This window comes from Rattus norvegicus, chromosome 4 (genome assembly GCF_021556685.1).
Source record: "Rattus norvegicus strain SHRSP/BbbUtx chromosome 4, alternate assembly SHRSP_T2T, whole genome shotgun sequence".
Taxonomy (NCBI): domain Eukaryota; kingdom Metazoa; phylum Chordata; class Mammalia; order Rodentia; family Muridae; genus Rattus; species Rattus norvegicus.
Window position 1 is genome coordinate 31,496,284 of NC_141537.1, and position 16,030 is coordinate 31,512,313.

The 16,030-nt window shown below is 45.4% G+C and overlaps 1 protein-coding gene across 2 annotated transcripts in view; it reads right to left on the minus strand.

The window, feature by feature from the left end:
• Nucleotides 1–16,030, minus strand: part of Cdk6 (cyclin-dependent kinase 6) — a 192,320-nt gene that overhangs the window by 46,140 nt on the left and 130,150 nt on the right. For both annotated transcript variants that reach the window (NM_001191861.3, XM_087655548.1), the window contains 1 exon segment: nucleotides 14,230–14,339. In NM_001191861.3, the coding sequence (NP_001178790.1) occupies nucleotides 14,230–14,339 (110 nt within the window).

Consider the following 16,030-nt stretch of genomic DNA (forward strand, 5'->3'; position numbering starts at 1 on the left):
CATGTTGTCATTGCTGATCTGCGTCTGGTGGCACATCTAAACTGGACTCTTGGTATCCTGACACAAGTGAACTGGACTGCTGGTACCCTGACACTAGTGAACTGGACTGCTGGTACCCTGACAAACGGAGATTGAAATTGCTCCAAAGGACTTCTCCTAAACAGGTCCACATCCCCTTGTCCTATTTACCACCTTTTCTCCCCTACCTTTGGACCCATTTGGCTTGAAGGGGAGTTGAACCTTATTAAGTAGCGTTTTGTTTTTTGTTTTTTGTTTTTTTTTTAAATCTAAGTCTACAAAGCAGGTGGGAAAGAAAGAGGGAAAGGGGGACAGAAGAGAGGAAGTTGAGTGATGTGGAAGAGGAGAAAAGGTGAAGTGGGGGAGAAAAGGAGACTCAGCTTTTATAACTCTCAGTGTTAAACGGGGTTGTTAAATGCCAGTTCCCCAGGTCTAGGGCAAAGCCATAGTGGAGGCAGACTTTTAGCCTGGTACCCAGAGAAGCCTTAGCTCAAGAACCAGACACAGAAGACAATGGCTGTCAGACGGGGCACCCACTGTCAGCACCACCTATCTCTTCCACAGGCCGTCTTTTGCCATACTTTACCACTTGTTGTAACTTTAGCACTGAGAGAAGGAAAATAAAGGAACACGGTGAAGCAGCATGACCTTAATAGTCATCTAAAATAACTCTATTTACTCCTATTTATTATCTTGTCTAGGAAACCTGCACGAGTGCTATAAAGCGACAGATACACCATGCTGGAGTTTCCATGGCCAGACTGGACTTGGATTGGAGGTTCAGGGCGCAGCTAACATTACTTGGTCCAGGCCTGGAATTTGTTTTCTATCATTAGGAGACACAATCCTCCTGTCCACCTGTAAAGCAGGTGAGGAGATGTTTGCCATGAACTAAAGGTCAGAGTGGCAAAAAGCACTCTCATGCACTCAATCTCTCCTCTCTCCTCTCTCTGCAAGTATTTATAATTAGTGGGTGACAACTACCTTCTAATTAATTATTTTTTTTCTTTTTTCTTTTTTTTTTTTCGGAGCTGGGGACCGAACCCAGGGCCTTGTGCTTGCTAGGCAAGCACTCTACCACTGAGTTAAATCCCCAACCCCCTAATTAATTATTTTTAACCAACTCAGTGGTTGAAAGATGTGACCAAGCAGACCTGAGATTTGAAAGGGAGTCCTGGATTTTCCTATCTAGAAGTAGCTGATGGAGGGGCCTATGGAGGTAGCCCACAGTACAGATCTACAGAGCAAAAGTGCAAGTAAGGATACATTATCTGGTGACTACCAAGGATAGGGGTAGGTAAAGAGGGATCCCAGGTTCCCCGGAAAGGAAATCAGAATCTGCCACATAATTCTCTAAGCACAGACACCATGAACTCTCCAGAATTGTCTCTGGACTCCCCATGGGCTGGGGGAGGGAGAACGTCTGAGAAACTGCTTAGAACTTATTTACAAGTTTCCTTTTTTCTTTTTAACTGACAGGATGATTCCTTCCCTATCACTACCCAACTGATTAAAAAAGGGAAGCCACAGTGAACTTTACAGTTGAACTAGCTCTCTCATGCACCAGCGGGCTGTAAAACGGCTTTGTAAAATGGTGACCGTATTTGCTTGTTTTGGGTTGGTGGTGTTTTGGGTAGGTGAGGTAACCAAAGATTACAGAGTACCCGTCTTGTCTCATTCTGCACAATCTATCTCCTTCTGGGGATTTGAGGACCGAACCAAGAGCCTCACAGACATCGTGCATGCTAAGGCATGTTCCCTACCACCGAGCTACACTCCTGGCTCCCAGACAACCTCTGTTGATTTTTAGAAATCTCAGTCATAACCTATAAGTTTACAGCAAAATTAAGTTTAGCCTTTTGAGGGGAATTTGCTTTAGCCAGCAGAGGTTTTAAATGTGTGTGTTATCTGACCTTCTAAGTTTGCTTCTGGAATGTATCATACAGAAATACTTGGATAAATGTTTCTACAAAATTAAGACTAAGGACTTTATAGCAGCATTGCTTATAATAGTGCCCCAAACAAAGAAACAAACTTTAAATGTTTATCAAAAGGACACTAGTGCTAACTTAATTTTAAATTATAGCTAAGTTATAAAATAAGTGGACAGACAACTTTTGATGGCTCAGTGTGTAACCATTTCTTTGTTTACATAAAATGTATATATGTATTAATAAACACACACACACACTTCTGAGTTTATAATAAAGAAAAGATAGAGAAATATGTTTGGGGGTTACCCTGGCATTTTTTGATATGGGTACAAGAAAGAAAATGTTCTTATTTTATACCTCAGTATCACTTTGCAGTTTTACAACCAGGCTGTTCTTTAAGAGACACTGGAAACTGGTATCTGGATCTCCTGTCTGGAAACTAGTATCTAGATCTCCTGTCTGGAGACTGGTATCTAGATCTATCTGGAAACTGGTATCTAGATCTCCTATCTCAAAACCCTTCCCTCCACAGTTCTTGTTCCCAAAGGTGATGTACGAACAAAGATCTCAGACACAGAGACTCCCCAAGTACAATCAATGTCTGCACTGGAGAATCGTTCTGGGGAAGACCTGCTGGTGTTGATGAAGGCCAACTTATAGATGTGAACGGGTGCCCAAGGCACAGTTCTACAGAAGCAAAGTATGCTGTTGTTAGGGTGAACTGTGGACATTATATACTGTCTCGGTTTAGTTACTCTTTAAAGCTTCAAAAGCCCAGTACGGTCGAAAGAAGGAAAGCAAAGGACTTTGAATGTCTCAGACTGTACACAGGAGTCTGAGGGAGCTCAACTCTGCAGAGAGACATTAGGATGTAGAGGTCAATGGCCTGTCCTCCATCACAAAGCTGGAAGGGCTGAAACACACACAGGGAACCGTGGTCCTACAAACGAATTCAGTGCCCCACGCCCACCCATTTCCTTACTGCAGCTATGGTGGACAACCTGTGTACTCAGGAAGAGCTCGGCAGAGACAAGCTCAGTAAGACAGACACAGTCAGGACTGTGCGAAGAGGCAGTTACTCGGTACCACCGAAGACGACGAAAGGCGGAGGGCAGGCACCGGGAACAGAAGGGAAAGGGCGTCTAGCTTTTAAAGAAGATTTTTTTGCATTTTATGTGTATACGTGATTTACCCACATGTATGTATATGTGTCATATGTGTGTGTGTGTGCCTGGTGCCAGAAAAGGGCATGGGATACTCTGGTGCTGGAATATGAACAGCTGTGAGCCACGTGGGTATTCAGAACAGAACCCAGGTTCTTTCCAAGAGCTTTTAACCACTAAACCATCTTTCCTACTCCAAAGGCTGGGTTCCCGGGAAGGAAAACCTTAAAACACTTTGTAGGGCCAAATAACGACATCTTGGTCAGGCCCATGTTGAAGTAAGGGCCTCTTTAAAAAAGGTCTTGAGGCCTAAAAATGCCTCAAGTTTAGTTAAGTTTTTATTAAAGAGTGATTCTGTAAGTCACGTATGAGCTCATCATAAGACATAACTTGGAGAGAAGCAGGATTGGCAAGCGACTGCTTCCGGCAGCATTGAAAAACCGACCTCCATTGGGGTGACAGAAGTTGGTAATGGGCAGGGGCAAGGTGGGAGAGAGCATCACAGAAAATCCACAGGACGTGGACGAAGAAAGATGGAGATGAATCTAAGGAGACACTGAGGACCCAGTAGCCACAGGGATGCGTGTTTCATTACAGCAAAGGAAAGCGGAGAAGAACCAGGTTTCATGGTGTCATTTAAGCTTGAAAAGGACCTGTGGAGGGTGGTCCATGAAGGAACTCATGGTGCTGGGCCCTCTGTGGGTCAGCTTCATCTTGCCTAAATAAAATGTTTAGGACCGCAGCTTTAGGCCTTGGGAGATGAAGAGAGGCCAATGGAAGGGACAGAGGAAAAGGTACCCAGAAATGTGTTCATCGCTAACAGCCAGCCAGGCAGGGTTCACGGAACGAGGGGGTGCAGGTTCAGAGGTCGGCAATACAGAGCGAGCGAGAAGTTGAAGAAGGTCCCCGGATACAGGAGGTGTTCTCCGTCCTCCTCTAGAGTGCCAGAGGGACTTTGCAGTGTGCCTGGCTTCAGAGCCCCTTCTGGTCACCGATGGTATAGGCCATGGCGCTCTACACCACTTAACTTCTGCGGGCCTCAGTTTCATACCTGTAAAACCCGAGGTGGCAACAGAATCTCGCCAGCCCCCCCCGTCATTTTTATCACTGGAAAGGACCAAGGGACGAAGACGTGGTGGCCACAAAGAGTAGGAGGAAGCCTGGGGCTTGGAAAGTAGAAGAGAGGCCATTTGCAGGCTGGAGAGGGTGAGCGGATCTCCCCACCGAATCGCAAGAGGGTCCCTGACGAAGTGGTAAGAGCACAGTTCCAGAGCTTTGCCCTGACAGGAGGGAAACGAGAGAAAGGAGAAACAGGATTTCTGCACTGAAAGGAGGCACTCACTGGATGGCTTCACAGGTCCCAACAAATTGGAGGTAAGGCAGAACGCAGGGCTGGGAGTGTGGCAGTCAACTGGGTCTGTCAAGGGCTGGGACTGGAGGAGAAAGGGCACCACTACAAGAAGCCTGGTGCAGGCACTGAGCAGGCACATGTGCTTAGATCTGTCAGGAAGCAGGGCTTTTTTCTTTCCTTTTTTTTTTTTTTAAATCATGGACAGTTTGTATCAGCAGTTCTGAACATGTGGATCGAGACCCTTTGACGAACTTCTATCTTCAAAAAATATTTGTTATTACGATCCATAACAGTAGCAAAATTACAGTCACAAAGTAGCAACAGAAGTAAATTTATGAGAGAGAGAGAGAGAGAGAGAGAGAGAGAGAGAGAGAGAGAGAGAGAGAGTGAGTTTACTACAACATGAGGAACTGTACTAAAGGGGCACAGTCTTAGGAAGGTTGAGAACCCCCTGATTTAGGTGATGCTACTTCAAGGGTGTTTCTCTGAGAAATGAGCTTAAAACCAAAATTCACGTCAAAAGTCACAGAATACTTATAGCTAGCTGTTGGAGATAGGGAATGTATAAACTGGGCGATTCTGGGTTGAGCCAACTGGGGCCTTTACATTGTTCTGCCCCTGGTGTGTGTCCCTGTGTCAGATTTCTCTAGTCGATGCAGCTAAGAACTGGGGCGTTAGAGAGAAGGCACAGAGAGACTGGCAGCACCACTTTCTGCAGCAGCAGATGGGTAATAGGTCCACAGTTCTTCCTCCGAGAGGACACCGCACACACACGCATACAGATACAGGGAAAGCCGAAGTGATGAAAATCACCATGGGAACAGCCCAAGGGAGAGGGTGATTTGTTGCTGAAGAAGGGTCCCAGACTCAGAGTAGGAAGATCAACGGAAGTAAAAAGCGCCAGGATGGGGCCGTTGGCTGCCGAGAACAGGGATGGGGACATGGGAAGAAAGGGGGAAACACCGTGACCACAGGGCAGCTGAAGACTAGAGAAGACAGTCCCATCTGTGGAGACGACCACAAGACGGGCATAGTCAGAGCACCAGCCTGCAGAGGCTTAGGAACCCGGAGAGCGGCAAAGCTTCTCGGGACAAGCGTATTTGTCAAATGTACGTAGAGCCACACAGTGAGAGTGGAAACTCAGATCAGGCTGTGAAAATATCCGCTTGCCCTCAACTATCCTGGAGGTACCTATCACTCTATCAAGACTGGTCTCCTTTACTTGGGCACCATCTCGGGCATTTCCTTACCCAAGAGAATGTCCCTTTGGAGTTGTTGGCAATTTGGCTGGTTCTCTAAGTGAAGACCAAGAAGAGAGGAGTCAGAAATCCTAAGTGCCTGAAGCTCTGCACACACATTCTGACCTAGCCTGAGGTGACAGGTTTTCTCACCTCCTGACAGGTGCCTGGGCATCTGGGACAGCCAGTCGAGCACTTCGCTTCCTTGATGTCACTAGGGAGAGTAGGAGATGGAGACCCACCAACACGAGAGATGGGGAAATTGGCAAGGCACTCGGTAACATTTTAGACACTCGCTCACTGGCCTTCAGGCCACAAAGGACAGTTATAAACTGTTAGCTCCTGCTACTGGGTACTTAATTCATAGAAATCAATGACGACAAGTCTAGAGAAGTCATCAGACAAGGGGCGATACAGCCATGAAGTCTTGTTTGTTTCCTGCCAACGGTGGCTGTATTTGTTATATCCCCCTTGCTGGCATTTGGCTATTCGTAGCTAAGGACTAGCAGAGCCGGTGGGCCCAGTATTTCTAAGAATTACTATCTGTTCACCACAATCTCCATATTCAAAGAATTCGTAGCCTCTTTGATTCTGTCTCAATGTTCATTCTCTTTTTATATCTTTGCTTTAACCTGGGAAACCCCGTAACTTTCAAACCATAAGCTAACAGTTCTGGCCAGGACCACAAAGGAACGAATAGGTACCCGGAGGGTGGAGATTACTAGTTTATTTTGCCACACAGCTAAATACCCATCTCTCCCTGCCCCACCCCCATCTCCCTCTCGCCCTCCCATCATTTTAACTATATGGCTACTAACCAAGTATCTGACTGCTTTAGTACAATACACATCTCAATGTGAAGTTAAGATAGTTTACTTACAAGGAATCAGAGAAGGGAGATTAAGAATAATATAGCTCTAATCCGTTTTATCCACTTTGTAGAATGCTTCTGTGGGTCAGTGTGGGCAAATTATTAAAGTCAGATAATAGTGACAGATGGTATTTAAGTCTCTGGTTATTTGGCAACCATCTGCTCTAAGACTCTCTTTATTGAGTTCGTATTTCCTAGGCATTGATCTTAGAATAGAAAGCATGTAACTTTTGATAATGTGACGGAGGATCACCCAGCCTTTCTAACGCTGGGGAGACTAGAAATCAGGGTCGCTGACTACGTGGTCTGCCTTTTCACCTCTAAAATGTCACTGCTGCTCTCTGCTAGTAATGCATAATACTCTAGGGGGAAAACAAAGGCCTTTAGTGATGTCAAGAGCAAAATCATGACAGAGAAGAGCAAAGAGCAGCTAGTCAGGAAGACTTGTGTTCAGGCCTGGCTCTGCTGTGTAATGGTTGGTGTGCCTGGACAATTTACTCACCCCACTTGTAGAAGACTCCACATCTCTACCCTCTGAATATGGCACGGTGAGGTAACTCATGAAGGACACGGCCCTGGGCTTGTCAGAACCAAGTGTTTCACTCCCACGGTTTCTTTGCTCCCCCACAACCCAGGTTATATAGGATGCTAAGGTTTGCTCACACACAAGTGTTTATTCCTCAAAGATTTTATATAAACAACTAGGATGTGACTTCTGGGCTTTCACCGATAATTCTTTACCCCGCCACAACCCTATACAGTCTTCTTATAGCCCACAGCCCCCAACCCCCCCATCAGCCAGGTGTGTTTAACGAACTCATCATGCCCGCAACGACTTTCTTCCTCACTAGGATTTAAATGGTCATTTCTTGGGAGTGGGCCTCTCACATAGCAACCATTCTACAGGGGCCTGTGCTTCAGGCACACTCCAGTGGTGAGGTGTGCAGCCATTTTGGTGGATATTCACAGACAGCTTTCTAATAATCCTGACGTTTATATCGAATCTAATATCTATCAGCTAAATAAATAACTGGTTCATCCAGGCTACGGTTTCACGTATCCTTCCTTGGGGTGAGGCTGAATTAAAAAGTCGGCTGATCTAGGGTAGTGAAAAATCGGTAAATGACGGTAAAGCTGCTCTAACAGCAAAAAGCAATGGAGGCAACACAGACAAATACGACGCTGTGATCATCGCCTCTGCGGCAAGTAGGAGCAGCAAATAGAGAGGTGTCAATAGTCACCGAATTATAATTAGCCTTCAGTAACGAAAGAGCATGCTTTTGGGATCCTGGGGTCTTTCAGTTCTCCAAAGGCTAAACATGGAATCCGGAGTCCAGCTATGTCCTGGAAATGCTGGAATGTGGGGCACTTTGGGTCCAGTTAAGAAGCATGTCCTGTCCAGATATCTGGATAGTGTCGTAGGAACACCAATGTGAACTGAGCAGAAACAAAGACTACACCCACAGTCAAGGTCACAGCCAAACCAGCGGGACTCGGGAGGGACAGGGTATCCCAGGAAGAATGTGTACTTGGTCTAGACTGACTTAGTCAGCTTTCACTTTAAAACCCAGTTTCCGACACTGCTTCTTCACCCTTCAGTCACTTAGACCTTGATCTGCCACCTTTATGTAGTACCTTCAAGGCAGGCTGGGAACCTAATTATCAACTAGACTAACCACGTAGGTGAAAACGTATCTAAGGACCGAAAAGGAAACTTAGGGTTGAACTGTTCCATAGATGCGTGCCACTCAGGACTTAAAAATATCTCCAATATCTTACTAGTGGATGCTCAATTCCAATATCTCAAGTTTCATCTTTCAAAACTAGCTTTTAAACAGCATCAATCATAGCTAATCTAATTCGTACTGTGGAAAGACAGCTGACCTCCCCATCCCCTAAAATAGAGAACCCCCATCTTTACACAGAGAAAACTCCAAACACATAAATGTAACTCGAATGACTTGTTTTCTAATCAACTCTTAAGAGTTACAGCGTTGGGTTGGGGATTTAGCTCAGTGGTAGAGCGCTTGCCTAGCAAGCACAAGGCCCTGGGTTCGGTCCCCAGCTCCGAAAAAAGAGAGAAAAAAAAAAGAGTTACGGCGTTAATTCTGAACAGCCTGGAACAAAACACCCTGACGCCCACCTTGCTCCCTCTACTCGTGGGTTCTAATCTGGGAGCTGGGGACCGAACCCAGGGCCTTGCGCTTCCTAGGCAAGCGCTCTACCACTGAGCTAAATCCCCAACCCCTCTAATCTTGTCTTTGACTGTAAGACTTCACCTGATGCGTTCTACTCTTGTTAGATGAAAGAGTTAACCCGAGGTGCTTTTAGGAAACAGAATTCCTGGCTCAATAATGAACGTCAAGGGAGTGACTGAGATACCCACGTTTAAGGGGCTGCCCACTTCTGGCAACACCATCATCGGATCTAGTAGTTCTCACCCTGGTTCATATCAGGATCAAGGGGAGGCCTTGCCATAATACAGGGAGAGAGAACCTAACTCCAGAACGAACGCAGATCTAGGAGGGGCCCTAAGGACCGACATTTCTAAGAATGGCCCCAAGAAATGCTGAAGCAGCTACCCAGGGTCCACATTTTCAAAAACAACTTAAGGGCCGAAGGGATGGCTTAGCCAATCAGGTGCCTTCCTTGAAGATAGAGGCACTGAAGACTAGCACCAACATAAAGCTGGGCATGGTTGGGCATTTGTGTGTCTGAGGGCTGGTGAGGGGCAAATAGGTGGCATCCCTGGGGTCAGCCTAGCTTAAACAGCCAGCCCCAGGCTCCAGTCAGATAACCCGTCTCAAAAAAAATGTAGATGACACTGAGGTTGACTTCGGGGTTCACGTGCACAAATATCCACAAGCCCCGCCACACTTCCTCTACTGTTCCAAGGCTCATTTATTTGGCCTGGTGGGTAGCCACTGCTGTTCAGTCGGTGGCTAATTTTTTACGCCCCTCCCCGCCCCCTTTCAAACAGTACTACATTAGAAGTTACCAGACTTCCTTTCTTTTTTTTTTTTTTTCTTCCTTTCTTTTTTTTTTTTTTTTATTAACTTGAGTATTTCTTATATACATTTCGAGTGTTATTTCCTTTCCCGGTTTCCGGGCAAACATCCCCCTCCCCCCTCCCCTTCCTTATGGGTGTTCCCCTCCCAACCCTCCCCCCATTGCCACCCTCCCCCCATAGACTAGTTCACTGTGGGTTCAGTCTTAGCAGGACCCAGGGCTTCCCCTTCCACTGGTGCTCTTACTAGGATATTCATTGCTACCTATGGGGTCAGAGTCCAGGGTCAGTCCATGTATAGTCTTTAGGTAGTGGCTTAGTCCCTGGAAGCTCTGGTTGCTTGGCATTGTTGTACTTTTGGGGTCTCGAGCCCCTTCAAGCTCTTCCAGTTCTTTCTCTGATTCCTTCAATAGGGGACCTATTCTCAGTTCAGTGGTTTGCTGCTGGCATTCGCCTCTATATTTGCTGTATTCTGGCTGTGTCTCTCAGGAGCGATCTACATCCGGCTCCTGTCGGTCTGCACTTCTTTGCTTCATCCATCTTGTCTAATTGGGTGGCTGTATATGTATGGGCCACATGTGGGGCAGGCTCTGAATGGGTGTTCCTTCAGTCTCTGTTTTAATCTTTGCCTCTCCCTTCCCTGCCAAGGGTATTCTTTTTCCTCATTTAAAGAAGGAGTGAAGCATTCACATTTTGATCATCCGTCTTGAGTTTCGTTTGTTCTAGGGATCTAGGGTAATTCAAGCATTTGGGCTAATAGCCACTTATCAATGAGTGCATACCATGTATGTCTTTCTGTGATTGGGTTAGCTCACTCAGGATGATATTTTCCAGTTCCAACCATTTGCCTACGAATTTCATAAACTCGTTGTTTTTGATAGCTGAGTAATATTCCATTGTGTAGATGTACCACATTTTCTGTATCCATTCCTCTGTTGAAGGGCATCTGGGTTCTTTCCAGCTTCTGGCTATTATAAATAAGGCTGCGATGAACATAGTGGAGCACGTGTCTCTTTTATATGTTGAGGCATCTTTTGGGTATATGCCCAAGAGAGGTATAGCTGGATCATCAGGCAGTTCAATGTCCAATTTTCTGAGGAACCTCCAGACTGATTTCCAGAATGGTTGTACCAGTCTGCAATCCCACCAACAATGGAGGAGTGTTCCTCTTTCTCCACATCCTCGCCAGCATCTGCTGTCACCTGAGTTTTTGATCTTAGCCAATCGCACTGGTGTGAGGTGAAATCTCAGGGTTGTTTTGATTTGCATTTCCCTTATGACTAAAGATGTTGAACATTTCTTTAGGTGTTTCTCAGCCATTCGGCATTCCTCAGCTGTGAATTCTTTGTTTAGCTCTGAACCCCATTTTTTAATAGGGTTATTTGTTTCCCTGCGGTCTAACTTCTTGAGTTCTTTGTATATTTTGGAAATAAGGCCTCTATCTGTTGTAGGATTGGTAAAGATCTTTTCCCAATCTGTTGGTTGCCGTTTTGTCCTAACCACAGTGTCCTTTGCCTTACAGAAGCTTTGCAGTTTTATGAGATCCCATTTGTCGATTCTTGATCTTAGAGCATAAGCCATTGGTGTTTTGTTCAGGAAATTTTTTCCAGTGCCCATGTGTTCCAGATGCTTCCCTAGTTTTTCTTCTATTAGTTTGAGTGTGTCTGGTTTGATGTGGAGGTCCTTGATCCACTTGGACTTAAGCTTTGTACAGGGTGATAAGGATGGATCGATCTGCATTCTTCTACATGTTGTCCTCCAGTTGAACCAGCACCATTTGCTGAAAATACTATCTTTTTTCCATTGGATGGTTTTGGCTCCTTTGTCAAAAATCAAGTGACCATAGGTGTGTGGGTTCATTTCTGGGTCTTCAATTCTATTCCATTGGTCTATCTGTCTGTCTCTGTACCAATACCATGCAGTTTTTATCACTATTGCTCTGTAATACTGCTTGAGTTCAGGGATAGTGATTCCCCCTGAAGTCCTTTTATTGTTGAGGATAGCTTTAGCTATCCTAGGTTTTTTGTTATTCCAGATGAATTTGCAAATTGTTCTGTCTAACTCTTTGAAGAATTGGATTGGTATTTTGATGGGGATTGCATTGAATCTGTAGATTGCTTTTGGTAAAATGGCCATTTTTACCATATTAATCCTGCCAATCCATGAGCATGGGAGATCTTTCCATCTTCTGAGGTCTTCTTCAATTTCTTTCCTCAGTGTCTTGAAGTTCTTATTGTACAGATCTTTTACTTGCTTGGTTAAAGTCACACCGAGGTACTTTATATTATTTGGGTCTATTATGAAGGGTGTCGTTTCCCTAATTTCTTTCTCGGCTTGTTTCTCTTTTGTATAGAGGAAGGCAACTGATTTATTTGAGTTAATTTTATACCCAGCCACTTTGCTGAAGTTGTTTATCAGCTTTAGTAGTTCTCTGGTGGAACTTTTGGGATCACTTAAATATACTATCATGTCATCTGCAAATAGTGATATTTTGACCTCTTCTTTTCCGATCTGTATCCCTTTGATCTCCTTTTGTTGTCTGATTGCTCTGGCTAGAACTTCAAGAACTATATTGAATAAGTAGGGAGAGAGTGGGCAGCCTTGTCTAGTCCCTGATTTTAGTGGGATTGCTTCAAGTTTCTCTCCATTTAGTTTAATGTTAGCAACTGGTTTGCTGTATATGGCTTTTACTATGTTTAGGTATGGGCCTTGAATTCCTATTCTTTCCAGGACTTTTATCATGAAGGGGTGTTGAATTTTGTCAAATGCTTTCTCAGCATCTAATGAAATGATCATGTGGTTCTGTTCTTTCAGTTTGTTTATATAATGGATCACGTTGATGGTTTTCCGTATATTAAACCATCCCTGCATGCCTGGGATGAAGCCTACTTGATCATGGTGGATGATTGTTTTGATGTGCTCTTGAATTCGGTTTGCCAGAATTTTATTGAGTATTTTTGCGTCGATATTCATAAGGGAAATTGGTCTGAAGTTCTCTTTCTTTGTTGTGTCTTTGTGTGGTTTAGGTATAAGAGTAATTGTGGCTTCATAGAAGGAATTCGGTAGGGCTCCATCTGTTTCAATTTTGTGGAATAGTTTGGATAATATTGGTATGAGGTCTTCTATGAAGGTTTGATAGAATTCTGCACTAAACCCGTCTGGACCTGGGCTCTTTTTGGTTGGGAGACCTTTAATGACTGCTTCTATTTCCTTAGGAGTTATGGGGTTGTTTAACTGGTTTATCTGTTCCTGATTTAACTTCGATACCTGGTATCTGTCTAGGAAATTGTCCATTTCCTGAAGATTTTCAAATTTTGTTGAATATAGGTTTTTATAGTAAGATCTGATGATTTTTTGAATTTCCTCCGAATCTGTAGTTATGTCTCCCTTTTCATTTCTGATTTTGTTAATTTGGACACACTCTCTGTGCCAGACTTCCTTTCAATTCAGACCCCTGCTAGGTCTTGGGGACCATTCAGCCACAGTACCCACTTACGTCGAGGATTAGAAAAGCAAACACAAGGCAGAAGCCCGGGCAATGTGCTCCACACACAGTAGGGCAGCACGGAACAGTCTTCGTACCCTCCTGTCTCTGCTACAGTACCACCCCGAGAGTTACAGCGAGTTTGGCTGAGGTGCAGGAGCAGTTCACCAAATTCGCCGCACGAACTTCCCTCTGGTTGAAGCAACCAGCAAGCCAGATTGGCTGACCACTTCTTTCCTTAGAAAAGAAGCTATGCGGGCTGCCTTCTAACAGGCTCAATGGGAACACACTTGGCTTCTCTCTCACCTCTCCTGAGGGAGACGAGAATAGAAACGAAGCCTGACCACACTTGATTCATGCTGTTTGCCTACTGTAAAAGTGGACAATCACTTTTCACGAGCGCCCTCCCACCCCTCTATGGAAGCTGCTGAAACATCTCTGATGGGTGGTGGACACAGAGTGAGAACGCAGGAAGCCAGATGTGGTCACCGGATCCCCCTTCTAGGCAAATCTGCATCTCAAAGACGTATTTTACTTTGTGTGCACGCCACAGGGTACCCGTGAAGGTTGGGGGGACTTTCGAGAGTCAGTTGTCTCCATTTGCTGTGTGGGTCCTGGGAGTGAGTCAGGTCCTCAGGCCTGGTACCAAGTACCCACTGAGATGTCCCATCGACCTGCAACCCTCTACAGTGCCCAAATACGATAGATGCCGCCCCCATATGGTGGGCTATGTCAGTCCTCTAATGCACCTCTCGGGTCCCCCTTGCCTACTTCTTTTAAACCTGATACCCTGTATCAACAGCTTCCACCATCAAAATTTCTGTCAAAAACTCCATAGTCCACTGCGGGTGGGGGAGTCATACGAACAGGATTTAAAGTGCTCAAGAAATGAGTGGAGGAAAAAGAAAAACGAAAATAACAACAACCATCCATGGTTTCTCCTGTGGATAATGTTCACTCGAGGGTCTTTCCTCACTCAAAGTACTGGGAAGATGCTTCAAGTTAACCCTTTAGGACAATGGGGGAATCATTCTCCAGGGTCCCCACAAGCCAGAAGCTGTAAGGACTGGGAACACAGACGTAGGAGGGTCTGATCGTAGAGACGGAAACGCCACTCAGGCACTTAAAAGGCCAACGATTCAAAGAGAAAATGGAGTTCTTACTTTCTGCGAAACAGTTCTGCAAAGATGCAGCCAACACTCCAGAGGTCCACGGGGGTGGCGTAGCTGGACTGGAGCAGGACTTCCGGGGCTCGGTACCACAGCGTGACGACCTGCAATAGCAAAGGCACCTGAGCATTACCGAGGAAGCCAGCTGTTGGGTTACACACCCGTCTCAGGTGGCCCGAGGACATGATCCAGTTCATACAAATCTCCTATACCTCATGGTAACAACATGACAGAAGCCAGAAGCACACAGGGCCCCTTCACAGGCCAGAAAATTGCATCATCCCACACCCTGGAATCCCATTTCAGATGGACTTAACGGGACCGGGATGGTGCAGAACACAGGCTTCAAAGAGCAAAGTAAAAGAAAAAAAATAGAATGGAGCAAAAACTCTCCCCCACTTATGAGACTTCCAAACAGTGCTGGTTCAACTCCCAAGTCACTGTTAGAAAGCGGGTCGATTCCAGTGGCTGCTGGCGGGTGACCCTGAAGTGTACAGAGCATCCCAGGACAAGTCAAAACTGCTCTCATTACAACACTATGGGGAATCAAAATAAACTCCCCTTCCCTGGTTCTCAGCCAACAAAACTGAGGAAAAAAAAAAGACAGGATGCCTAGCGAGAGAGTATTTGCACCGTGTCTGAGGATGCCATCTCACGGAAGAGAGCTGCAACACCGAGGGCCCGTTTGACGGAGAACAGACCCAGGAAGCACAACTCTTTAACGATTTCTTCCAGGTTGAAGGGTGAGGAAAAGACCAGGTCAAGGTTTCAGACCCACATGTGTGTAGGGAAGCAAACACTTCCCTGTAGTAGAGGTGACAGGCAGATGTTCCACAGACGCTTGAAGGAAGGGCATGCTCTATCTTTGGATAGTCAGTATCTTCTATGTATTTTACGCCCACATTTTGTGTTATTCCGATCCCTTTATCCCCACTGTTTTGTCTGTGTTGCTATCTAGAGCTCCTTCAAGTTGGCTTCTCGTACTTTTGACCCTGTGTTGGTTGGTACACTGACACTGGGGCAGCCCAGAGACCCAGTGTGGTTGAGCACGAGCCAGCTGCTGTTAGCGAGCTGAGAACTGGGAATTCCATGTGGTGGGGGTAGCCTGGTGCAAAGCACGAGGCCTACAAAGGCTGGTATCCTAGGTGAGGGTTGAGGATCTGTACTCTCCTGAAAATCCTATACGGCCAAGCACCCACAAAACAAATAAAGGCACACGGAGATCGCACCACTAATGGATATGATTTTTATTTTGTAAATAGGTTTAATCTCTAATCTCTTCTGACCGCATTCATACATGTCTAAAATGTTTTCAGTGGAGTTTTAAAGTAAGTCAGGACTGTCTGAGTTTGGGAAGGAACTGGCTTAAGCTGTGTGTCTGGGCACACACCTGCACCCTAGTGTGTGGAGAACAAAGGTGAGGGGAACTGGAGGGAACATGAGTTCTAAGCCAGCCTGGGCTACAAGCGTGAGCAGCAAGCTCATTGCAGCATGCTGCTAACACGTAGACCCATGATGGACAAGATTTCTAGATGTATTTTGAAATATCTTGAGTTTTTTTTTCTTTTTTTTTTTTTTGTTTTTTTGGTGAGTCTGCAAGCTGAATTTCTATTCAGCTGCCATTTGGTTTCAAATTATTTCTCTGAACAATGGCTTGAGAGAAAGGTTGCTGTTGCTTCCCAGTTGGTCACAACAGAGCTCTCTGTAGGGAACACCACCTATTACCGATGTCCGCTTTCAGGGATGTTTAGGAGCTAAAAAATCTCATGTGTCTTCACGAAGGCCCTGCTTGGTG